General features: G+C 44.4%; 1 protein-coding gene across 2 annotated transcripts; it reads right to left on the bottom strand.

The window, feature by feature from the left end:
* Positions 1 to 1325: 1325 nt before the first annotated feature.
* LOC119455723 (calexcitin-1) lies at positions 1326 to 26882 on the bottom strand. Of its 2 annotated transcripts, none has more exons than XM_037717149.2 (7): positions 26701 to 26882; positions 15197 to 15575; positions 12650 to 12702; positions 7750 to 7887; positions 3119 to 3230; positions 2469 to 2566; positions 1326 to 1721 (listed from the first exon to the last, which is right to left on the bottom strand). In XM_037717149.2, exons 2-7 carry the CDS (start codon positions 15291 to 15293, stop codon positions 1602 to 1604), a joined length of 618 nt encoding a protein of 205 aa, XP_037573077.1. In that variant the 5' UTR covers positions 15294 to 15575; positions 26701 to 26882; the 3' UTR covers positions 1326 to 1601. The 2 variants fall into 2 exon arrangements, with proteins under 2 accessions (XP_037573077.1, XP_037573078.1); XM_037717150.2 differs by lacking the exon at positions 26701 to 26882 and adding an exon at positions 18894 to 19017.
* Positions 26883 to 27309: the final 427 nt, after the last annotated feature.

Raw genomic sequence — 27309 nt, 5'->3', positions numbered from 1 at the left:
CAACCTAAAGGCGGATGTGGAACATCCTTTCTGCCGCAGGCGTCACTAGCACGTGATCTTTTTGGGTGATGGCAACTGGTCAATAAACCCACATATGCTACCTGAAGGCATCAATGTTGCCGGATTCGAGCCCTCGTGCGATGGTGAGAGGTCTCACGTCTCACCATGGCGATGGTGAGACGTGGGTTCGTTCCCCACCTGCGGACAGTTGTTTTTTCACCCGTTTTCATTTCCGTTAATTTATCATTTCTTTAACTCAATTAGTAAGTAGAAGTAATTTCCCCTATGTTGTCCTTGGTGTCATTGTTTGTTGGCTCCTTATGATTTGATATTATGCATGTTATACTGCGCAGTTTTGAAGTTTTTTGTGGGGTTTGAAAATACGTGCGGTAAACTACTGCTGGATAAGCAACGCTTGTTGCTTTGTGTTCTGCATAGCCCTTTCTGATTTTACGCTGCATTCCGTTAGGCATTGTGAGGCGTCGTTGTGTGGCTGATGCTTTAAATGTGCTGATACACGTTACGCTTTGTGTGGTAGCATCCACTTTGCTTATTTGACATAACATCAAATCGGTAGTCTTGATGAGCACGTGTCGGCGTTCTTTTTCCCGTATTTGTTTATCTATACGAGAATCACGCTCCCTTACCCTGGTCCTTCGTTGCAGTAACCAGTGCCCAAAGGAGGCGAAGGCTCTGCTCTCTGCCCCCCAATTCGGGAAACTGCTACGGCCATTATGTGCTCTACTTCTACGACCATTTGTTCGGCAAGTGCAGAAGATTTGTGTATGGAGGTTGTGGTGGAAACGCGAACAGATTTAGAACACTGCGCGAATGCGTACGCGTCTGCGAGGACACTGGCATACAGGACGACATGGTGTAATCGTATTCCATATCCGGAATGCTTTTGACGGCGCATTTCAAATATATATCCTCATTATTTTTACAACAAATAAAAAAAGTAAGGACAACTTGCACTTTTATATTTCTGATACCTCACGACTCAGCTACTGTCGCTATACATTTACACATTGGTACGTGGCATAGTTGTCAGTTTTTCGGAATGGCAAGTGGTTCCTCGTAAGTGAAGGCATGCTGTTTATGCCACTTTTACGTCTTTTTAACACCAGATGCGAGTGCTCAATAAAAACCCCACTCAATTCAAAAATGCCAGTCAAGGTTCGGCAGTGACATTTAGCCTCTCTTCCAGCAAATGCTGCAAAAGAATATAATACAGGATTCAGACTTTGAATGCGATGTCCTTTCTGTGCGCAATGTCGCTACTCGGCCTCTTGCTTGTAATAAAAAAGCAAGGCACCAGAAACGTTAACTCAGCCATATACAGGGCCTATAGAGCATTTATTTTCTTATAAAACATGGAGGCGTCGTTTTTCTGCGGCGTAAAGTGAGAGACCACAACACGTCCGGTGGTAGACGAAGTGATAAATACATTGATGCACCTGAAGGTGCACGAAGCTTGCGCACGGCGAGCGGGGAGAATAATACTGCACGTCGCTGTCCAGGGTCACGCTGAACTACGCAGCCTCGTCGACATTCGAAGGCACCAAACCAGCGTGCGAATGGGCACTGAGACGTAACTAGAGTCAATGGCGGAAATCGAGCCTTCCTGTGATGAAGTTACCGAGGGCGCACTCGTCTTCTGAAGTCAGGTACTCTTCAGCAAGCTCGCAGAAGTAGTTGTAGTCCAACTTCCTTGTGTCGTTCTAAACAACAGAAAGTGTTGCAGAAACGTGAGCTGGAAGGTCTGCTGGCACTTAAAGTGATGAGAAATGAAAGGGGAAACGTGAGTATCCATCGGGACTGCAGCACTAGGTTAAAGAGAAAACCCAGGCGGGTTTCTCATAAGGAAACCCACAGGGAAAACCATGTGGGTTTCCTATGTAGATTCGCGCTGCAGTGCAGGTGGATGACATAAAACTTCCCTACCGTGAGATTTCCGCAGAATTGATTAGTCATGGCAAGTGATAAATGACTGATACAAAAGAAAACTTGACCAACATGGTCATTAGGTTTTTAAATCATTACACAACCCTACCAATCAGCACAAGAACGGCGTGTGAGATTATAGTCAAACATAACTTTTCAGTAAGTATAACTATATTATGTGGCATGCACTTGCAGAGAACATTAAGCAACCAAAACATGTTTCCTTGTGCTAGCATAATAACACACAAGTGCTCGAATAAGGTGCACACATTTTAGGAGTTCAAGCATTAACATTGTGAAATATTATTTGTAAACGTATCTTTTTTCTGCACACAAAAACATTGTACACAGAAAAGAGCTATAAAATTAATATAATGTTAAGAGAAAATGATCTGAAAAAAAAACACCATTCTGAACACTCGTTGCCTCTAGCAATTCCTCCCAGTAATTACGTTACAATAAATATGATCTGGTTTTATTAGAGAAGTACAAAAAAGCATATGTTTTAAAAGGAAAGAACGAACCTCAGTCATAATTAGGTAACATTGTCTGGACTGCCTCTGAGGTATACCAAAGTCCTCCAGTACGTAGCTAAACTCGTCGCAGTCTATTACGCCATCCCCTGAAAGAGAAGAGAGTGACATAAATGAGGATATTAGGGAATCTCTTTCTCTCTCTCTATCTCTCTCTCTCTCACACACACACACACACACACACACACACACACACACACACACACACACACACACACACACACACACACACACACACACACACACACACACACACACACACACACACACACACACACACACACACACACACACACACACACACACACACACACACACACACACACACACACACGCGCGCGCGCGCGCGCACGCACGCTCACACACACAAGTGGCTGTAGGCATGGTCTGGCACGTCATGCAAACAAGCATAGCATGCATGCTTAGATTTTTCGGCTGCACGCTAAGGTAACCTCAGGTCAGACTCGAGTTCATGAAAATCTCGATCGAACTTTTCCTCGGTAGCTGTACAAGACAAGGCAAGTGGCTCGGAGTAAGGTCCCAAACTTGCTTGCAGCACTCTTTTCAAAACTCTAATGAACAGACCAAAAGAAAACTACACGTAAACATTATCGGACACTTGACAGCAGAGCGTCGCTCACCTGTCCTGTCGTACATGTTAAAGCGGAACCACAGGTAAGCAACAAGCCATTTCGGTGCACCTTCCTCCTGGTCCTGGCTTTCTAGCTTTGTGCGGCGTTCCCAAAGCTTTATCTAGAAGGGGAGACAAACAGATTACCTCCAAAGAAAAACAGATACTAGTCGTGAAGACGAGTGTTGCTTTATTATACTCGGCGATTCCTATTGGGCCTCGAAGGGAGAGTAACGCTACAGCAATCACAGTTATTAAACATTGTCTTATGGCACAGAACAGTTCATTCTTGTGCTGAAAAACTTATATAGGTAAAACTAAAAAAATAGATGTCGGGTCATAAGGTGATATAGGTATCTAAGACGGCCCCATACTGCAAAGGGTGTCTGTCAACATACAATCCCTCGAATTCTTCGAACTAAGAGAAAGTGTCTGTACAAAAGAAATGTGAAAGGAGCATGCGAATAAAGGTTGCCTTTTGATAAAGAGAGAAATCACAAAGTGCATTTTATAATCACATATGACAACAAGAATTGAAATCTGGTATTCAAATGACATGAAACGTGACATTGATAGTTAGAAATGAAACAACGCACGAAGGAAGGAACGAGCGCAGGATATTAAAGGCGTTACTGGGGCCATAACTGGTATAACGTCAAAATGGTGGGAAACTTGATTATACTTTAGGATAAAAAAAGAAAATATCTGGGTAAGTTGGCGATGCGTAATTAAGGCTTTGTCTTATGTAGGTATCGATGAAGAAGAAGAAGAACTTAATTGGTGAATGAAATGCTCGATGGATGGTACCCCTAGACACTGGCTTCCGCGCACCGTCTTGTTTGTCGAATGATGGCCCTTTGGACCTCTTCCTGTGAACTGGACAGCACCGCCTCTCATTGTGTATGCTCCGTAATTTCTGTGTTCGTCTTTTGTGTATATGCCGTGCATGCCCATGAGATGTGATCTACGGATGCCGTGGCCCCGCACCATGGGAATGTGTCAGCATATCTTTTGGGATGAATTTTATTGGAGAATGTGCCAGTTGTTATATGTATAGGTTTGCAGCTTTCTCCATATAACCTGTTCTTCGTTACTGAGATTCTTTTGTGGGGGTGGTAGTTTCACTCATTTATGGGTCCTTTGACACTTACGCATAAAATTTAATTCACTGCTCAAACCGAGCCTACGACTTAACTCGTGCTAATTGTATTAACTAATAAAAACTAAAACAGTAAGAAAGGCGTCCATAATGGCCAAATTGCTGAGAGAGTTAAAGAAAAAAATGATGGTTTCGGTAATACTTCATGGTAAAATACATCATCAAGCTTGTCCTAAAATAATACTTAGTGACCGCTTGTTTTTTTTCTTATCTAATGGAATTGTGTGTATTTTTTCCTGTAACCTTAAATGTATACTTATTTAAGGCATTATATGTTACACGTCGGTAGAACTTGCCTTTGCGTATATGACTTAGAGAGAGAGAGAGAGAAACGAGAAGGGAAAGGTAGGGAGGTTAACCAAGGACGTGCCCGGTTGGCTACCCTACGCTTGGGGAGAGGGAAAGGGGAAAAATAGATAAGGAGCGAGAATACGAAAAAAAAATGTGGTTGATCCCTCTTATGTAGGAATCGGTATAGAACACGAAAGTGAAACGTGTCTTCACAGAAGTAGTGTAATGTTTATTGCACATTGATATATAATGTCTATTGGTGTTTTGTGGCTAAAGCGCCCTTAGGCGCTGATGCACCCACGCTGACGCCTGGTGGCACGTCTCCTCCATCACGACTACCAACGTCGATGACCATGAGCAACCGTCGTGCATATGGAAGCTGCACTACGCTGCACACGCTAGCACAACGCGAAAGACGAAGCACGTAACTGACACACTAATACAACGCGCAAGACAAAGCACGTAACTGAATCGTCACCGAGTCAAATCAGCGCGTACAGCGCGTCGTAATTGCAGCCTCCGCGATCAACTTCAGAAACATTTTCAGAGCTAATTGCGGAGGCCACGCTCCGCTGTGCTGAGTACGGTGAACGCCACCTAGGTGGCGTTGGTAGTGCTTCTTGATGCCAGCGTCCCTTCGAATGCTGGCATCGAGGCGTCGTAGTGCTGAGACCACCGAAGCGTTCACTGTCGGTGCGCGTTAGTGTCATAATGCAGTACTTCTCTTTTCTGCTCGTAGGCGGCGGCACCGCCCCGAGCAAGAGCGCGGGTACACGGAGGAGTGTTAGATATATAAGGCGCGTCTGTGTAGCTCTCTGCAAATGCGTTTGTGGCGCAATGGGTTAAACGCTCGGCAACCTATCGTCGCGGACCGAGAGGTCGTGGGTTCGATTTCCAAATTTTGCATGTTTGTGGAACTTTTTCTTCTGGTTTCTTTCTTTGTATTATGTTCGTGTATGTTCGTGTGACGTATTTCCGTGACGGAAATACGTCAGTGAAGTCTTGGTGGACCCCGGCATAAAACACCTTCGTGTTAAAAAGAAAAAACACATAAATAGTCAGTTATTCACACAGTCAGTCGCAGAGGAAGATCCACTGTCACAAGCGCTCATATAGTCCAGTCTCCTTCAAGAACTGAAGAAAAGCTTTTGTGGCCTTTCGCATGCAGGAATGCGTAGGCCATGGTCCCAGAATCTTTTCCTCTGACAGCACTCTGCTATCTAACATGCTGAGTTGAGTTTGAAGTATCCGTCGTTGAGCGTCAAAAGCTGGGCAATGACACAGACTTAAATCCATGCGTAGACCGCTTATGTACATGGACCTACTATATGTCCTAAGCGTACAAAATTCAGTAAAACAAGAGCAAGTATGCATTTACTTGGCATTACTGGAAGTTTCTCAGAATGTATAACACGTTCTTTGGTGTAAGTGCCTCTGCTAGGAAGCTGTTTACTGCATTAAGAAAGTGGGAGGCTACTCCAAATAAAGCTCATTGCCACGGAAGCGCTGTAAGCATTAAGCATTCCAAACTAACATTAGCCTTTCAGATGCACATAACTGGACACTAATGATTTCGCGACATAAATTTTTCAGGAGGATCATACTGCTATTTTGCATAAAACAAGCTCCTGTGGCTCTTTAAGGGGGAACTGCCTTCCATATTATTTCTTTACGGTCGGCTTACACGAATCACATGGAATCAGATTGAATTGTTGGTGGCCGCTGCGAGTCTGACTGATCCAGCATTCTGAAAGGAGAATGACCATACGTGGACGCTGCAAGCTTTGCCGTTGTGTTTCGCCATCCGCTAAATATGCATGTATTGAGAAATACTAAAAAAATGTTACACTTATAGAGGACAGGTTTATGGCTCTGTATCTCAGCGTTTGTAATAGGTATACATTTAGAATTAGACAAATTGTACGTTATAAAACGTTTAAAACAATCAAAGCTAACATATCACATTACAATTTACTCGCATATCTGACAGCGACATGCAAACTTTATGGAAAGGTCTTATTTACAGGAATCGGTGTTGTTTGACGTCAAGCATAGAATGCCAGAATTCTTGAATTTCATATACGAGAAATGTGACCTATGTTATCCGGTTATAGCAGCGCACATGGCATTATACTATTATGCAAGTATACGGCCACCTTAACATTCATCAACATCACATGCAGCGAGATATCCTTCGCAGTTGTCAGAACATTTTTAGGTAGGCGCCCTTTCTGTGTGCAAAAAGTGCTTGAACTCTGGTCGTGCGCAACAAACAGTCGATGTTAGCTCTTAAGGATCTACGGGAGTTTCTCGTGAACAGTGTCTTGTGGACTTTTCTGTCAACAGTATTTTATGCGAATTTATAGTTTTCTTGTTCCCATGACTTGTTCATGCTTGTACTGTTATTTTACTCTTATAATTTTTTTTGTCATCAAGTTCCTCTGCGATCTACTAACTTGCTTTGTTATTTTTTTCTTATTTCGTATAGACTGCTGACAGTCTTCTTTTTTCGTTACTTTTATTTTCTTTTTCGTTGTTTTTCGTAGCTAAAACTTTTGGGATAGCTGGCACATTCTATGGTCAAATATTCATATTCAAAGTTCAAAGGAAGATGAAAACTTGAAATGATATGAGGAATAGTCGAACAAAGAATGTTGCTGTAAGCCACCGTTTTCTCTCTCTCTCTCTCTCTCTCTATATATATATATATATATATATATATATATTCTAGGAAGCCAAGAGGCTCGATTTTGTTAAGTGTGACCCTATAACAGCATAGATTTCTCTTGATATATATAGCAACGCTGGCTTAAAGCAACATTCTTTGTTCGACTATTCCTCACCATTTCAAGTTTTCCTCTTCCTTTGAACTTCTGTCGTGTTCGGCAACAATATAGTTATTTGAAGAAATCAACGTTGAAAAACCGATTTTCGACATTATGCCTTTATCATGACTGCAAGGCCGGTCCGTGGTCAAAACGTCCAAAATGAATTTGTGATATATATATATATATATATATATATATATATATATATATATATATATAGGTGTGTGTGTGTGTGTGTGTGTGTGTGTGTGTGTGTGTGTGTGTGTGTGTGTGTGTGTGTGTGTGTGTGTGTGTGTTCAACGATTTCCTGGTTTCTGATGGCTCGCTCTACTTTTAGGACGAGGTTATCTTCAGTTAGCCTACCCATTCTTCAGAGGTGATCCTTTCGTCTGAGTCGCAGTCAGCATCTTGTCTAAGCAGCGTCCATATTTCATCGAAGAGCTCCTTTGTCTTGTCGTACTTTGGACAGCCCTCCTTCCAGCCATTCAGCCTGCAGATGTGCTTAAAATAAAAAGATCGCGCCAGTTAGACAGGAGTAGGGCATCCTTTGATACACGCAGGACGACTTCCTTGGATAATATGTCTAGGCTTGAGAAGAAAAAAAGCTTTATTTTCTCTACTAATGTCATTTGAAGCTCTTTGATCACGTGAACCTCTAAAAACTAGAGCGCAAATAGATAAATACACAGAGCTGGCAACCTAAGTGAAAGTCGGCAGTATTTAAGGTTAGGTCCATTCTGCTTACTAAGATTAACTGAGGTAAAGTACATATACCCTGCAGGGCAATGACTTCTCTATGTTGATCCACAGGCTGACTGCGTTTTACATAATTTCATATAAATGTGCACTTAAAATCAATGCCATAACATTTTACTAAGAGAAGGAGCCAGCGTCTTGAAGACTCAAACGCGTTACGCGTTTGTGTACCCGCGTTCTACGCTCAATTTGTACTGTCAGGGCCCTTCATTAACATTGCGTCAGAAGTCTCTCGGCATTTAGTTGACAAGCACTTCAATATTATTCGAAAAGCTTAGTGCTCCGCAGGCAGTTCCAGTTTATTCATGAGCAGTTAAAATATTATCTAGCTTCTTGCATAAATTGGGGGATTGAACTGTTTCGGGTACGTGGTGCACCTGTCTTAGATATTAACGGTATTTGAAAAGTGACAAACTAAGTATTTATCTTATTTTCATGCGAGCAATTATTGTTATAGAGCATGTTAGGATCTACGAACGTACGAGCGTAGGCCGCGAAGTCTACGTTTGTGGACGGAAATAACGTATTGTGCTTATCTGAGGTATACTTTATGCGTACGTAGCAGTTGCGAAATAAGTTATTGTTTGAATATTTAGCTAACGTAGATGGTAATTTATTGTTTTGAGGTTGTTGCGCATTTCTCTCTTCCGGATTGAAGTTTCATTTGAAAGCAACCATATGCGAACGTCGCATAGATGCATACTCCCTCCTAGGATGTGTTATTCGAGGCCCTTTCTATGAGGGGTGTACATATAAGTCGAAATATCGGCTGTCTCAGTTGATTCTCCTTGTAAAGCGTTTTTTAATGCAAATATTTTAAGAGAATCGAAGCCACAAAGTAACAACCAGCAGCAACTGCCTTTTAGCATTGCTTCAAGTCAAAAACTTTTTAGATCGATCTTGACAAGCTTGGGAGAACGAACGTATGACGCTAATTGAGTGTGTCAAATGCAGCCTAATAAACCTGAATTGTGCTGCAATACATTCGATGTGCAACCCCTTTAGAACAGTTCACATACAGTTGAGAGGACATTACGTACAGGAAACCACACTCACATACTACACATTCAGGAAATGATTGAACATGGGCTTGACACGCGCAGGTAAGCATGAAACTTATCAGACCTAAATACGATACTTTCATATGTGGCACTGTGCAAGTCTCGGACACTCGCACAGCGCAACATATAAAATTGACGCATTTAGGTCGAGGCAAACTATTTTAGAACGTCAACCTATGAAAAATTGCATTGCATTCCAACCTACTTCCAGCTATAATCTCTTCATCTGTCGTGTAACGTTGAAACGCTATATATTACTCAACCGCAGGGACACATTTCTACGGCGGAAGCTGCTGCTCATAAGCGGTGCTCCATGGGTCCCTCGTGCTTCTATGAGAGGGAATGTCTTTTGCACATGTTTCTTTTATTTTATGTTTAGGTTGTCATTTTTGTCAAGTTGAACTTTTGTCTAGCAGGAGAAAATGCTTGCTCTAAAGGAAGAGTGCTTGTTATAATTTCGGGAATCAGGTTCAAACGGAGCTCTAAAGGATTCGCAGTCATTTTCCCATGAATATTTTGGGAAGGTAGCTCCATGAACAATAAACGTAAGGCAAAAAAAAAAAATAAATGCCGGCTGTTTTTCGTTCGAACAATCCCTTGAATTCATGGAAGCATATGTGTCAAGATTCACAGAGCCACATGAACACCAAGACTTCATGAATAATTGATAGCAGCCTTATTCTGACAACGTGACAGACAACATAACCACCAGCCCGCTTGCCAATCTTGAGTCATGTTAGCACTTACATAAGTGAGCGCAATCGGAGCGTAATTTTTTAGAGGTATACCACTCAAGTAACCAAGTAATGACGCTGCGTCTACGTACTCTAGGACACATTTCAGTAGCTCGAGTCTTGCTCAACCTATTCGAGTTGTAGCGCTTTGTCCGAGGCTCTTTCGCGTTGTTAAAGAGGAAATAATTACACTGCTACTTTTCTTAGCCCATGGTAGGAGGAAAGTTTGCTTTAAGCATGGTCCCCGAGATCGGGCAGTGTGCGAAGACAGCATGTGCCGCCCGATCTCAGATGCCATGCGTCAAGTCAGGCAAAATTGCTACGAAACATGAAGAAGAGACGGAGACCTAGGAAAGAATTTCTTCCCTCTCGACTGTCTCGTCAGTTGCCTGTGCCATCGTTTTGTTTTCTCCCGCGCGCCTCGGCTTTCCTGAACCGTTCACAGATGGCACCATAAGTCGTAAGCGCAACGCGGCTTGTGCGAAAGCTCGCCGTGGTTCACTCGCTCTAGACTGTGACCTTATTCTCATCAGAGAAGCCCAGTTATAAAAAAAAAAGGAAAACGAACAGACGAGAAAGCCGATTTTCAGAAGTGCTTGGTCTTGGGTGGAGATGACAATAAAGAGCAATAAACACGTTCTGACACCGTCCCCACCCATCATCGGCTCAGAAGGCAGTGAAGGCACTTTTGTGCTTTCTGAGAGCGTCTGGCTTGTACGAGCGCCTTTGACTCTGTAGTATACGGTCCGTGCACGTCTCCATACCCCCTGCTCTCTCTCTCTCTCCCTTCTTTCTCTTCCCCTTATCCCTTCCCCCAGCGTAGGGTACTACTGGTGTTTATTATGAATACATAGTTTGCACGGGACGTCATATCCGCCGCCTGCCCCGACCGACCGCCATCGCTAGGCACCTCGCTACTAGCCGCTGGCCCGCTGCGTTTGTATTCGGCGTTCGCTTTTACGTGTCAGCGCCGCATGTTTGCTCTCGTGAAAGCTTTGCGATGGCAAAAGTCAGGAGCCCTGAATTTTGCCCTTCCTACATGGACGAGCTTGTAGGGCCGACGCGGGCTCGCAACAAAGAAAAGGTCGGAATGTGCGACGGCGTGGACCCATACTAGCTGCACGTTGGCGTGGATACCAGTTCAGACCCCGAGGTGCTCCCGGCCACGACGTACGTGGATATTATTAATTATCTTGTCCCGTTCACGAGCTACGTCACGCTGAACGAAATAAAGGCTTACAAATCGCTGAAGGCGCACAATTACTTCACGAGTGGTTGGGTGAGGAAGGCTGCAGCGAAGCGCCCGTCGTCGGGTCTTACCATCGTCCTCGGCGAGGTGAGTCAATGAAAGCATATGTTCCTTGGCGCGCGGCAGAGAAAACTATCTCGGTATTTTTTGTGCTTTTGTTCCATTCAGGGACAGCTTTCTTGTCACAAAGGTTCACCTTTATGCACTTTTTCCCGAAGCTTCAAAACGCCTGTTCGCTTCTTTCTGCGAGTTGTGGTTTACAGTTCGGTGCATGCCCGTGCACGTGAATTTTATGCGTTAAATATAAGTAGCCCATTGTATTGAAAGCATGCAGGCATTCAAATATTGCTTAGCATATGGCTAAGCGAAGCACACATACCAAGAAACGACGATGCGAAGCAGTTTGCAGGCCGTTAAAAAAACAAAATTGGGGTTTTCCATGCTAAAATCACGATAGAAATATGAAACGCGCGGCAGTGGAGGGTTCCGGGATAATTTTGACCACCCGGAGTTCTTTCACGTGCACTACAACACAAGTACACGGGCATTTTTCAGAGCGGTAAAAGCGACCATGCGTGTGCGAGCAGGCGGTCACCAACCAGTACGGGGGCTTTAGCTGCCGCCCTTTTACGATCATGCGTGATGTGCCGTGTTTTGGCGTGTTATATACTCGCCCGAAACAAAGTGACGACACGCACGTTGTTCAGGTCCTTCCGATTTATTCGGGAAAGCCACAGGCACCGACGTTTTTCCGACGGCATTCTTGTGCGTGCGCACTGCCATGTTATTACTTTTGGTGCAGACCTACGCCCGGTTCTACGTAGCTCGGCTTCGCGGCAGTGGTACTTCTTGTGCGGCAACCGAAAATCGCGCAGATCGACATGATCACGACGCGAGATCGAACTTCGGATCAACAACGCGTCAGCGCGTTCAGCCTGCTCCAGCACGCTTCCGCAGGCGCGCAGGTGCCTAAAGATGGCGGACAGGCTCGCGGACCGGTGCGGAAGTGACGCGTGTGCAAACTATGCATAAGGAAGAGACGCTTAATTCTGCAGCCCATCAGGGAGCACGGCGCAGCGTCAAGCGTAGGGTCCGGACTCTTGACTGGATATCCCCCCCCCCCCCCCCCCCCTCTGTCTCTCTGCAAATTCTGCTAACGTCTTCAGTTTTTGAACCATTCTGCCAGTTAATTAAGGAAGGTTGGTTTTTACTAGCGCAAGAGCAGTGCTTGATCAAGTTCTTGAGTTTGGAAAGCAAAGTGTTGTTAGCCCCGTTAACATGAAAACGTCGTGATATGGTTTATGTGATGCGTCTTAGAACTTGTGCTATAGACCTTGTAGATCAACCCAACTCGTACTGTGACATAGGGGCCAGGACAAAGGTCTTGTTTTGAACTTCTCTCCTTTAAGGTAAAATAGGCACTTGTGCAAAATTAGTCGTACAGGTTATAAGTTATGACGTACCAGCCTTGCTTGGTTGAAATCGTCAATGGTTATGACGCCGTCCTTGTTAAGGTCTGAAAAGAAGCCAGTTTGCCCGATCATTATACAAGAACGACCACTTGTACGCTCTGAGTTCTGAACTAATTGGTAGAACCCAGCGCGGATGAGCATGTGCAAGAAATTACAATTACATTACAAATCAAACATTTCTAACCAGCAAAACGGTTTTTGATGGCATTTTTTTCTCAACAAGACATCGATTCCTAGAAGATAGCAGAACACTTACAAGATATTCGGAAGGAACAGTGCAAAAAACTGGACAAGCGAGTGGCAAACGCACTGATCGTTGTGTGTGTGTTAGCAAACAGCGCAAAAAAAAGAAAAAAGAAAACGGGACTCACTTGTATCATATTTAGTGCGATTACCTATAAAAAATGTTGCCGTATACGTATGCCTGGATTCCCAACGTTAGCGTAGCATGCTTCGAATGTACATGTTATCAACAGTGGTCCCACACCGGATGTCTCAAAGTGGAGCCTACGGTTAGACGAGGGGACTCGTGTGAGACAAGTTATCTTGTCAAAATGTTGGCTCCAATGTGAGACATCCCTTGTTGGACCACCATTATTCACTTCAAGTTTCCACCTTGCTGAGAACGTCTGTCTCGTTCGAAGTCGTATTTTGTGTCACTACATTTCGACACACTAATTTATCACGGCCGCAATGGCACGCTGTATTCTCGGCAACCATGTTGGAGCTATACTCTAGGTGCGTCATGGAATAAATAATGCGAAATTGTTCGCATAAAAATGATAGAATAGAGACATGCGTAATAACCCAATTGCCACGCACCTTCGGCGTTCCCTTTAACTTATGGCGTGAGAGTTGTTAGGAGGATGTTTTGGTAATCTGGTCGAATATCTCGCGAGAGGTCACTGTAGCTAAGAGTGCTCAAGCTGCATATGACCTAGGCGCTGAAGCAGCATCAGTGGCAGCTCGGTAAAAAAAAATAATAGAGAATAGACAACAACGAAAGCTCCCAACGGCAGCTTTTCTTGTATGCCAGTTGCGTCTTCGGGTAGAAGCGACATTGAGCAATAAGGAATGACTCCTGTCCCGAGACCAAGTGCCCCGCCGTGGCTCTTTTGTCAATGAATCAGACCGAATTATAGGCGAGCCCCTACTCCCGGAGGGAAGGTCTATTTGTTAAAAAAAATACAGAAGTAGCAATGGTTGCGCACATACCTATCTTTACTATAGTGTTCCCGGTATCATAGAGATAATAATTTCTTATTATGTGCTGCACAAAACAGACAAAAGGATAGTCTAGACGGAAACAAGTTTTTATACATCGATGGTGCGCCGAAAGGTATGAGTTTTACCACACGACATTCACATGCTACCACAAATTTCGAATGAATAATAGGATGACACGCACTGTGAATACACGAACTATGCAAAGCGTCAAATATGCGCAAAATAACATCAATGTTACATCTGTAAGCACAGCACAAGTGGACACAAATTAGAATGGTAACTACATTGCCCGCACGCTTTGTCAAAGTATGCGGGTCAAATGAACATATTGTACAAATTTTGCACTTCTGCTATTATCCCGCGAGTTTTTCACTCAACCAATCACGCCTTCCTTCACGCAAGGGTGCTTGGCAATACAAGAGCTGTTTATTGGCGCTACTCGCGAACGTTGCTTTGGTAAACCAAATTTTGAATGAATGAAAGAATGAATCAATGATGAATCAATCAATTAATCATTACTTATTCAAGTGAGCAGAATTAAGCTGCCTTGTGGTTTTCGTATTGACGTATTATTTACTGCTCCAGCACAGTAAATGAAAAAATGAGACGCACTTTCTATTAGATATATTTACGAAGCCAACGACAAAAAAAGAAAAAAAAAAGCTGAGTAGCACGGGCTTATTTTACAGGCAACAGACATACAACTGACATGCATACCCTCTGAACATACTAAACGAAAGGAAACAAATAGAATGCCTAATATTGGCGAACATTAGTACTACTGCTACTAATTCTAATACTACTACAAATAATAATCAATATTCTTGTCGAAGATATTGACTGTTAAGGCATTCAAAGTTTATGAACTTTGGACAAGTTTAGTGATCCCGATATCTACACATCAAATATAGAATTACCCTTAAATTGACTACTTTTGGATCACCACCGATACTCGCTGGCTACTGAAAAGTGAGAAGTGCGGTGCAGGAAATGATGTGTTGATGAACGTATTGCCCATATATATATATATATATATATATATATATATATATATATATATATATATATATATATATATAGTAACTGGATTTTTCAATGGGCCAAGCGCATTTGAAAGTTTCGAAGCATAACTTCGCGGTTATCTTTGGTTTATTTACCCAACAGTGTCGGTCGGTGGACCGACAAACTATTAGGTAAATAAACCAAAGGTAACCGCGAAGTGATGTCTCTCCTCATCTTTCACATATATATATATATATATATATATATATGTACATATATATATGTACAGAAAAAAAGCAACGATCTTACCGTAGAAAGTGTTGAACTCGCACAGGAGCTTCTTGCGTCGAAAACACGACACCTTGGGCTCCTTTGAGCCGTGAACCTTCTGGAGCACTTGACCCATCGTAACCTCCTCGTCGTACGGCAGCAATGCCCGAAGCTTGGCACACACGGCAGGAGAAGCGGCCAGCTCCACCCCTCAGCGCACCGCGGCTGTCATAAGCGCGCACGCGGCGGGCCGAACGGCGTCGGCCACACTTTAGCGGGTGATGCAAGCTGCGAGGACAAGTCGTACGACGCTGAATTCCGGTCAGCGAAGGCGTCGTCGTCCGTGTGCCGCGAAGAACGCCCGCAAGCCGCCTCGCTCACGACGCGTGGCTTGTCATCGTGGCAGGAAGTAGCAGCGCTGCAATCGAATTTCAAATGCGTCTGTAGCGCTTGGTGTTTGTCTCCCGTCATCGTTCTTGCGCTTCGTCGAGTTAACGCTACTTAAGATCATGCTGAATGTCAAAAGAGCTATTGAATGTATTATCACACGAATGCACTTTCGGCGGCAGATCACACAAGTGCGAGATTCCAGATGGGCACAAAGCGAGAGTAGGAATCGTTGTTGATTGATGCCGGTAATTTGGTGGCGTATAGTGAGCACACTTGCGCATCTCGAACATACGTTGTGTGTCTCTGTGCATGCAGGCGTGTTCACGCTCCGGTATGCAACGCAGCTGCGAGTTAGCATTTATCGATCGGTCAAACACTCCTGACAAGGTGCTGAGACCGGCGGAAAGGAAAAGCGTGTTTAGAAGGGCAAAACAAAAAGTTGGCTCGTGATCGAGAGCTTCTTGGTGAATGCGATATGAGCGGGAGAGTAGGAGCTTATGAAAAGATGTCCAGAATGTGTGCGTGCTGTGTTTAGGGTAGCGATGTGAAGCTTGGCTAGAAAAAGTGTGACCTGCAGAAGTTCACAAAGCACAAATCACCCGACATTAAGAGCGCCTTTTCAACGCTTCACGCAGACTCATTTAGAAATCAAGCATTCGTCCACGCCGTACATTTAGGAAAAGGGGTTGCATAGTTTGTATATCGTGCCTCTTATTGGAAATTTATTATTTTTTCTAGGCCATTTTTGGTAATATTACGCCAATCATGGCGCATGGAGAATGAGGCATGATCACTATCACTTGCGCGCTAGTTAACTGGAGCACTACTTTTTCTTCACTAATGGCTTTTCGGGTACTTTTGGCACCCGCTTGTGCATATCGTTGCATTGGTAAGGAAATGCTCAGTTTCCTCCAGGCCGATCAGTGACTTCAACCTAGAAAATGTTATGCAGGTGACCGAACTTAACTTTTTTTATGCCTTTTATCGCTGAACAAGGTGTTCCGCTTCTCTAATAACCGGTGACTACCACAGTATGCCTGAACTATGTCCTCTGAGAACATGTGATGGCATGTGATGCACAAGCAACGGCGTCCCACGATGCCGCCGGTCCTTCAAAACTTGCAGATTCAGTTCTTCGACAGAATTTTACGACGTAGGAAAGACATCTGTGAAAGCAGAATGTTGTTATATCTGTACCCGACACGTTCTATTATACCATGTAATAGCTCGCAGCCTGCTCCTACAGATACTTTTCAAGTTTGAATTCTATACATGACGCACTTTTTTATTGCGTGAATGTATAAAAAGAAGTGCCAAAGAAGTTTGGCGAGGTGGTTGATGTGACCTATCTTTGATGTGACATGTGAGAAGCCATGGTATTCGCATGCGTTAAGCTGATCTAATCAAGATCCAGAAATCCGGGTGACACTTAAGCAGAGTTCTGGCATTGACTAGCACAGTCAAACCTGATACCACTGCCCTCATTTTTGGTTCTGACGTTACCTTTCTGAGTGATTTGAGGCTATGAGCAGCACTTATGAGCCGTGGTCGTTATAACAAAGGTTCTTGTTCCCAATAATTACGTGTAATTAGCTGATGATAAGTCCACTATCGTACGAGTCATGGCGGAGGAGTCACTATCGTAGGAGTTATGAGTCATGAGTCGTTGAAAAGAAAAGTGAACAATCATTGCATTCTACCGGTGCTAACATATGGGGCAGGAACTTGGAGGTTAACGAAAAGAAGCTCGAGAGCAAGCTAAGGACCGCACAAAGAGCGATGGAACGAAAAATGTTAGGTCTAACGTTAAGAGACAGGAAGAGAGCGGCGTGGATCAGAGAGCAAACGGGGATAGCCGCTATTCGACTTGACATTAAGAGGAAAAGATGGAGCTGGGCAGGCCATGTAATGCGTAGGATGAATAACGGATAAGCGGTAGCCCATTAGAGTTACAGAATGGATACCAAGAGAAAGGAAGCGCAGTCGAGGACGGCAGAAAACTAGGTGGGGTGATGAAGTTATGAAATTTGCAGGCGGAAGTTGGAATCAGCCAGCGCAATAGAGGGGTAATTGGAGATAACAGAGGCCTTCGTACTGCAGTGGACTTAAATATAGGCTGCTGCTGCTGATGATGATGATGAAGTCCACTATCACAATTGAGCGGCGTTAATTCTTACGAATCACTCCCCTACTCGATGTGCGTTCTGAACATAGTTACTGATACGTGTATCTGGCAGCTTTAATAATGCCAACGCGGTTTCCACTTTTAGAACTCCAGCACATAGTTAATTTGTGCATGAATTTTGTTTTCAAACGTGTGTTCAAGAAATTCATTGAACGCTTGTGAGAGGGTCAAAGCGTCCCCGAAAGCTAAAAAGTTGAGAAGCACATTAACAGCCCGCGGGTACTAAAATTACAATTGCTATGGCATGGGTGCTTGCACATGCATGGTTTGGATTTATATCTATTCACATGAGTAATAAACAATAATCACGGTGAAACCTGGCAACCACACCATTACTTGCAATACGATCATGCATTGCGCGCTTAAGGACCCTGAGATCCACTCTTATCCACCGACCCAAGCTCCCGATTTTTTCTATTCACCGAATAGGAAGTCTCGGTGGTACCGCCGAAGCCATTGCCTGTGATTGCGAGAGTGGTTTTTATCAACTGAGGGGTGCGCCTTTGCGCCTACTGTAAAAACCATTTAATTTGCAATTATCCTGCGACTTGCCTCTGGGGCGGCCGCGACACCGAAAATACCACGGTCACGGGGCACCAATTATGCACAGTGACTGCAATCTACTGCTGTTTGGTCAAGGGGATGGTTGGGTGAACAGTAAACTGGCTATTGAAGTCATCGAACATGGCCATATTTACGGGCGATGGTGCTTACGAATGGTCGTCAGTGGGGCTCGAACGTAGGGGCTGTGACTGCCTCAGTGTCACGTTCAAGTATGGTTCAGACTGAGAGTATATAATTATTTTCTCTAGCTGGCTCAAGCGAATACAATCCTAAAGAGTGAAAAAAAAAAAACAAGAAAAACAAACAAAACAACAACGAAGTCGGTTCCTGCGGCACATGGAAGAAAAGAAGAATCAAATAAAGTCTAGAAGAAGAGGATGTATGCAGAGCATAAAGAATCAGTGAAGCGTCCTGAAGTATATAGCAACTATAGGTGACAGAAAAAAAGAAGCAAAATCGGTGAGCGCCACTCGGTTCGAAACAGAGGAAAAGGTGTGGAATCTTGACAGGAAACCACGGAGACGTCCGCTTGGATACGTCGATACAGCGCGCGTCTAACCTAGCTGAGGTCGCGTGAAACAACCAACTTGCACTTACATTTGCGGCTGGCAGTGAAAGGGAGCGCAGGCCCAGCGGGCATCCACGGGCCGCTCTTCGGAAATTGGGGCTAGCGGTGCGGCCACGAACCCTACACAGCCGCCATGCTCTCAGCCGAGAGTCTCAGGGTCTCTGCGTGGTGACAGGCTGTGTGACGGCATCACTTACAGACGAACCATCGCCTGCGAAAGCATGGACGGAGGAAGGCTGACGCCGAGTGCGCAAGCGGAAACGGGTTGTTCTATTATTGTTTTTTTTTTGTTTGCTTTGCGGCTATTGCTCTTTTGGCCGAGGCGTCACGCGGCATTTGTGCCGTTCACGGAGCTACGATAAGGCATTCTCGACTTTCGTTAGCGCAGAATGTAGGCCGGCATCGCTGCCTGTTCCATTGCGACTTGGACGGGAAACTGCTAGCGCTATGATTTCAGCCCAGGTTAAACAATCCCCGAAAGGAAAAAAAAAAAGAAAATATCTACACCAAACGAACGAACGACCGAACGACCGAAGTTTTTCGGCCGTAACCCAAAAGTACTGCCGCTCGGTACAATTTCTTTGCTGAAATCGGGGCACAAAAAGGTTTGACCTGACAACCACAGGGGAATTCGTGGCTCTGGGCTGACCATATTCATTGCACGACGTAAAATGAATGAGCGCACTCCAACCAGGCCGAAAATATTGCAGGAAAAGTGCCGCACGGCATTGCTCTAATAGTTTGGAACGCCTCAAGAAACGCGAATAATGCACTGTAAATAATAATATAGTCCGGCATTAGTCGTCGCAAACTTAACGTTGCACGAACGTTTCAAATTATCAATAAAGTGGACCAGCCAGGATACCCCTGCGAAGTGCTCGAGGTAATGAGGGGTATAATTGCGTCAAATCAAGTCGCCTTTCACATGTTTCCCATGTCGATGATCTGCCAACAACAGCCACAAAGAAAAAAAAAAGAAAAGAGAGATGGGGGGAGACAGGACACAGCTATAGCGCTCATACCAAAGCGCGCATGCGTTGGGCGTGTGTTAAGCGGACGCACGTAGTCGCGTTTCCGCACGCAACAGCGCGCACAGACGTTCACAATTGGCATCGTGCATGGCCACGTCGCTCACTGCCTGTCACTGAACAAATGTTCTTTCAGTGCCGTGCTAGTCGGTGCTAACGTCACAGAGGGATGGTTAACACCGACCTAACATCGACCTGAGATCCTAACACCCAACAGGTCAGAAAGACCCCGTCGCTCAGTGCAGAACGGTCGTGAAGTCTACTTGAAAAACACAACAGGAAATTATTTGCCGCAACCACAGACGTAACTGTCGTATTTCGCAATCCACTACCGTGGTAGCATCACAAATTTACAGCGAGAGAGAGAGAGAGAGAGAAAGACATTTATTAAATCATAAAAAATAGAAAATTGTACATGTATGAAAAGGCAACCCCAGTGGTCTTTCCGGTGAAGTGCTTAGATTAGGTCAATGGTTTTGCTTCTTATAAGATAGATGAGCAAGCTGTCATGTATAGGTTTGCGGTGTTGAGGGGTCCCTCTTGGAAGGATCCAGTCATTGAGTGGGACGACTGAGCTCAGCAGCGCAGCAAGGCAGATTCTTCGCAGTAAGGATAGGCCAGGACATGTCCATATCAAGTGGTGTGCTGTGGCTGGCGCGCCCGTGTTGTAAATTCCACAGCCAAAGCTGTTATATGAGCTCTTGCCTATAGCTCGACGGGTTGCGCAGCTTGAATGGGTGAATACATGCAGTTCTCTTTCGTGCACATGACTATTCGCATCAGAGACAATCACCTTGGGTTAATAATATGTTATGCTTAAGGGTTGCATGCTGCTTGTGCCCCTTGACTAACGGACTTGATCTACGAAGCATGCGGAGGCTAGACATGAGATGGAGGTCAAGAACTCATCTGCAGCGTGAATTGTCTGTACTTATCACTGAACCTGCCTAGTCACAGTGCAGTTATTAGAGTGTTCGGCTAAAGATTCTATGCTACACAATCTGCGTATACCCTACGAGCTCACTACTGTAAGCAATGTTGAGGCGCAAGATGTAACAAACTAAAAAGACGAGGAATATTGACCTTTGGTAGCCGATATATGCAGTATGTGAACCTCTCCATAGTAGGCTATTAATAGCAAAATAAACACAAAGAATATACTGGATGCGCTTGTACGATTAACGTTGTACTGAAGGTTTTCTAAGTTCGATTAAATCGCAACCTTGGTCCATTAACTGAATTGCACAAGAACCCTTGAGAAAGAGGGAATAAATGAAAGACAAGGAGGTTAACTAGACATTGTCTTTGCTACACCACACGTAGTAGTGGGATAATGAAATAATTAGTTTATTCTATGATCTATTAATTGTGCTAAAACAACGATCTGATTACGGGGCACGCTATAGTGGGGGATGTCGGATTTTTTGGCAACCTGGGGCTTCTTTACGCGCACCTAATGCGCGGTGTACGAGTGTTCTTGCTTTCGATCCGCATCGAAATGCGGCTGCCGTGGCTTGGAATCCAACCCGCAAGCTCTTGCTTAGTCAGTGGGACAGGGGAGTGAAAGGGAGAGGAGAGGATTTTAGAAGAACCCATCAATTTATTTAAGATGAACGTGCTTTGTTTAGCGGAACATTCAAGAATTCAGACGAAGGAAGCGCTGCACACAACTCTAATTTTGTCGGGTTTTGCTTTCACATTTCGCTCTGCCAATGACGTGAACGGCAACAACGCGTCACGGACACAAGGGACGTTCGCTAGCTGCTGTGGCGAAAGCCTGCTGAACGGGTAAGCTCGTATCATTGCTGACAAAGCCAAGAGCTGCTGACCATGAAGCTGCTTGCGGCCGATGCACCGCAAAGCGAAGGAAGCCGGTGAAGTATTCGTGATGTTTGTACGTATATAGATAGGAACAGTAACGGGACCGAAACGAAGCGCATTGCTATGGGGCCTGCAATAAAATGCCTTTGCTGCCTAACTGATGCTTGTTTCTGGTGGAAGTAGACATTGGACGCTTCTTGCGGGCTCGAACAGGCAGCTGAAAATGACCGTAGAAGGTAGCACTACTTCCAAAGGAGAGTGCAGTGGGCGTGCAAATGAAGGCAAGCTGTAGACATGCGCATAAAAAGAGCGTGTAAAGTGCGCTCGCTGTAATCAATTTTACTCGCAAAATGTTTTGACAGCGCTCATGTAAAACGTGATCGTTATTACTCTAACTGTCTCTTACGCCGTGCGTGGGGCAAAATCGTTGCTGTGTTTCTCGACAGTGACAATGACAAAGTAGAGCTCTGAAGGCCAAATGAATTAGGGTGGAATTTACAGCCGAGATGCAACAACGCACGCGAATATTTTGTCTCCTATAACTGCGCCGCTGAAGGGTGCAATAGAACCATCGAATATAGGAAGATTGAGGGGAGCACACACAATTTTAATGAGTGCAGTATTGAACTGCATAAATGATCACCCATTTGCTATTCTAAAGAAGTATATTCGAAATTGAATGGCGCATTAGCGCGAGAAGCTTCCTCGGGAGCCTTAACGAGCTTCTTTAAATATGGATATGGTTTAAATTGAGGTATCGATGGTGAATGGGGTATCGATATGGGTTAAATCGTAATCGATGGTGAATTTTTTACTCCTTGTTTGTTTACCTGCTTTAGTGAAATAGCAGCGCTGAGCGTCTTAGTTTTACCGGCCTAGTGCTCTACTCACCCTGCTTTATCCTTGCGTTTCCACAAAATTGTAGGATTTTAACCATGGTGGATACGCTGCTGGAAAGCATTTCCATTTCAATTTCTGGGCTAGTTTGTCAACGTATATGAAACAAACAGTTAACTTGAAGCAGCATTTGAGAAGCCAGCACTCAGTTACTATTACTACGTATCATATAAAAAACAACCTGAGAGAGCTGATAGCTAAGAACTCAGGCACAACAATATTGCCGGATTCCTAGGTTCTACGGCCCTTCCTGGAAGTTTGAAGAATACAGTCGTGACCAATATCAGAGAGAATGCCGAACTCGATTTTGAGCGGCGATTAGTCGAGATAAGTGCATTCGGATATGACATCCCAATATCTGCCAATTAGCTTTCTTTAATTTATGCGGGTCATATGTGTTTAATTATTGCGGCTTCTTGACGATTATTTGGGTGTTCCCTTTAATAATGCTTGATGCGGTACGTGCTATCAAAGTCATAAAGCAGGAGAGAGGGTCTTGAACGCACGGGGGTAACATACAGACACAACGGCCGCTCATGTACTCGCAGTTCGTTTAAGCAAATTCGATTACCTTATTTGTTCTCATTAGCAGTAAGTCTTTTTAATCTCAGCTGAATGTTTGTAGTATGAAAGCTAGAAAAAATAATCATCCTAAGAAATTACGTTTGTCGACATAGATTTAGAAGCAATTCTGCAACGTGCAGATACCTTCTAAGCCATGGCGAAAACGAGAGAAGTGAATCGCAAGCGTTACTTTTCCTACGCTGCAGTTAAGCGGCTATTTACACTAATATAAAGTTGCTATTATACTTTAAGTTAGGAAACTTGAGGGGCTGTATCACACGTGGCGTGTCGCAACATCGTGGTTAGTTTGATATGTTCAAACGTATTCTTTTCACAACGCGAAAAGCACACACACACACACACACACACACACACACACACACACACACACACACACACACACACACACACACACACACACACACACACACACACACACACACACACACACACACACACACACACACACACACACACACACACACACACACACACACACACACACACACACACACACACACACACACACACGCACACGCGCACACGCCACACACACGCACACACAGACACACGCACGCACGCACGCACAGAGAGAGAGAGAGAAAGAGAAGAGAGAGAGACTGCTGATTTTTCATCTGGGCTTTTATATCGCAGTGAACAATTATTTGTTAAACATATACATAATAAAACAGCTGTGTGACCATTTGACGTTTATTGCCACGATTTCACGCTAGCGTTTACTTGATAATGGTGACAGCTAGAGATATTCAAGCAATTTTGTCCCTTTACAGTCTGTAGGGCTGTAATTATTTTTCACATTGACTGCAATGTTTAAAAGAAAACGTTGATTGTTAGGCTCTTCAATAAAGCAGTTCTAATAAAAATGTGTCAATTTGAAATGTTCCTGAACTACATGCGGTAGCGAGTTCCTACTTTAATTTGTATTGTCTATTATTATTGTATGTGTGCTTGCTTAAGCTGGCCTATCTTTGTTTTGTGCTGTTAGCTTAAGCAAGGAGTAGCGGGCATCGCATACGATGTCATTCTTTCTTACGCACACACATGTAATAAATATAAAAAAAATGAGATGGCGTTTGTTCAGCAGAGACTCTAATATATATGCAAGTGCTAAAGTCATGAAAGGTCACTTAAATCTCACAAACATGTAAATCAATCACTGACGGTGACATACGGGGTAGCAAACACCACTGAAGCCCTTCGTTGTGCAATAGCTATGCACTCAACGAGGCTCTAATATATATGCAAGTGCGAAAGTCATGAAAGGTCACTTAAATCTCACAAACATGTAAATCAATCACTGACGGTGACATACGGGGTAGCAAACACCACTGAAGCCCTTCGTTGTGCAATAGCTATGCACTCAACGAGGCTCTAATATATATGCAAGTGCGAAAGTCATGAAAGGTCACTTAAATCTCATAAACATCTAAATCAATCACTGATGGTGACATACGGGGTAGCAAACAGCGCTGAAGCACTTCGTTGTGCAATACCTATGCACTCAGCGCAACATGACATTGCGCGTGATAAAGTCTTATTTTGTTCGCCCTATTGTGCTTTATATACCAGAGGGTCAGTTCACATCGTCTTATCGAAGGCATACTTGCAAGAGCGAAATCACAATGGTCTCAGGTATGTGGCATCAGAAGCTTCAAACCAACAACCAATTGCAAGAAACGAACCCTCCCCACCCCCACGGGCTCTTGCTACATTCGCTAACGTCGAAAATTGTGCTTAAAAAAAAACGGCAACATTTATGCCTCGTGTTCTTGATTTCCAAATAAACCGTGTCAATGTCATTCGGCTAGCGCATGAGTGCAGATGGATTATACGGTTCCCTTCATCTGCAAAGAGCCCATTGTCTTCAAGTCATTGCTCCAGACAATATTAATAAGGTCTGTTGGTCGGCAGTGCATTATTAGTGGGGATAGATACAAGTAAACTTGTGGCCATGATGGGATTATTTAATAATCTGTAATTCAATAAAATTTATTAAATTCAGTTAGATTAGATGAAGCTAGGCAATCTTCACGGCAGTTTACTTAGTTAGTAATATTGACGATAATTGCAGTTTTGAGGCATTGGTAAAAAAGAAAAAAAAAACATCTCACACAATGTTGTGGTGCTCTACGTAGTATTGCCCAGCTGTGGCACAACGGAAAATGTGATGGAAAAAAAATATGCGGAAAGTCATTGAATGTTTCCATAGGGGTGGGGCGGGATATCCTTTAATATTAGGCTAGGATATCCCTGAAAACATATTTCGAAATTTTCATGTGATCACACGCAGTTGTTTTGGAGTCAGGGCACGAATTCGCGAAGTGGTTAATACGACAAAATAATTCCGAAGAGCAGCCGCAGGCTAATAGTAACATCGGATGTAGTAGCGAATGCAATCGGTCAATTCTAGACGCTCCTAAAGCCCCAAACAAGTTTTTTTTTTTTTAGCTCGGCTCTTGTTTCTAAACCTCTGGACTGATAATTTATAGACATACACGCGCATTGCGTCTTTCAGCCATCACGCTCTTTGAAGAACGTGCTATCAAATCTATTACACCAAGCACTGGCGTAACTCGCCTAAAGGAGCGTGACTCAAGTAGTGTTACGCAACATCGCCACGTGACAGTAGGCGGCGCTCGGTTCCTAAAAGCATGGAGCGCCCCTGCAGCGAGAATCACGAACTGCACAGATTAATCCTTGCCAAACGTCATCGCTAAGTCAGGCAAGATTTCATTAAACGTGGGTTCTCTTGAATTGTAACATTTGTATGGCCTCAGTCATGTAAATATTAAAGTAGAAATCGGTTTTTATATACACTTAAGAAGCGGAGTGTTAGGCTTAGCGACAGTATCATTTACCGCCTCGAGAGCTGTCACTGGGCATACTCAAATTACACACAAGATGCTGTACAGGAGCATTGTGAAGTGAGAACTTCTTCCATTGACTGTTCTAATATTTTTTTTTTGCGGAGCTGGAAAGCTTCAAAGCTTTCATTTTTCGCTATTTGTTGCTGCTTCCATTGGTGGCCGAATCCAAAACGTTAAAGAAAAGTGCATGGAGGAAGCTCTTGTGCGGCCACAATCATATATTAAACGTTTCAACAATAAGTTAATAACGTGCTACAATTAAACTCTGCTAAATACGTCCCTGGTTCTCTACCGGTTTCCGCGAGAAGTGATCAATGCGCACCCCCGGCACGACTCGAATAGATGTCATTATTCGCCGTCCATGTTTGAACAGAACTCGCTACACGTTTAGCTATAGAGGACTGCCCATCATACGGGGTCCTTCGAAACAGAAATCGCCGGCTGATCCCTCAGACAAAGCATCGCACGCGTGTTCCGGGAAGGACAAACCTCGATTACTAGCAAAGTCGACCGGCAAGCGTGGTCCACGTATGCAAATTGGCGCGTCTCGCGCTAGGCGCAGCGCGCGCCCCACTGCTCGCGGTAGCTATACGCGCTCAGGTAAATGCGCACTCACAAACGCACAAAGGCACACTCACCTCGGCCGGCGCGCAGCGAACTGGAGCGCAGGAAAACAATCTGCGTCGCGGGGGAAGCGAATTCCTCTCGCCCCGTCGGGACGCCTTGTCAGTTGCTGGGGGCGCCCGCTGCTTGGAACGTGCGGACCGCGTCGCAAGGCGCGGGGTCGAGCGGTCCTTGTGCAGGTGCGGCGCAGGTGGCCTCTATTTCCAGTTGGCCGCTGCCGACACGCGGCTTGATTTACGAAGAAGCCGCATTCAAGGCGACGCGCCCAACTCCGCGGCTTAGAGCGAGCGACACACTCCGAGCCGACAACCGCGGCTGCGGGCCAAGAAGAACGAAGAAAAGGGTGGAAGAGGACGGGAAATAAGGGGATTTTCGGCGGGTATAATTTCTCTCAGTCGACGTCTCCAACCTCCTCTAACTATAATGGCGTTGTTAACAGGTAGTATATTATTCGACAGTTATTGATGGCAATGTCAAATGGCAACCGTGGGAGCTGGCCAAGAATTGGAGCGAACAAACGGAGTATAAATATACGAATATAAGACAGCACAGGTCGTGCATGGTAGCCTGATGTTGTTGCAGCAGTAGAACCTTGTACGACGCCGTATTTTCCTCTGCCATAG

This window comes from Dermacentor silvarum, chromosome 6 (genome assembly GCF_013339745.2).
Source record: "Dermacentor silvarum isolate Dsil-2018 chromosome 6, BIME_Dsil_1.4, whole genome shotgun sequence".
Lineage (NCBI taxonomy): Eukaryota > Metazoa > Arthropoda > Arachnida > Ixodida > Ixodidae > Dermacentor > Dermacentor silvarum.
The sequence above is the reverse complement of the archived record's forward strand: the minus strand, read 5'-3'. Positions and strand labels throughout refer to the sequence as shown.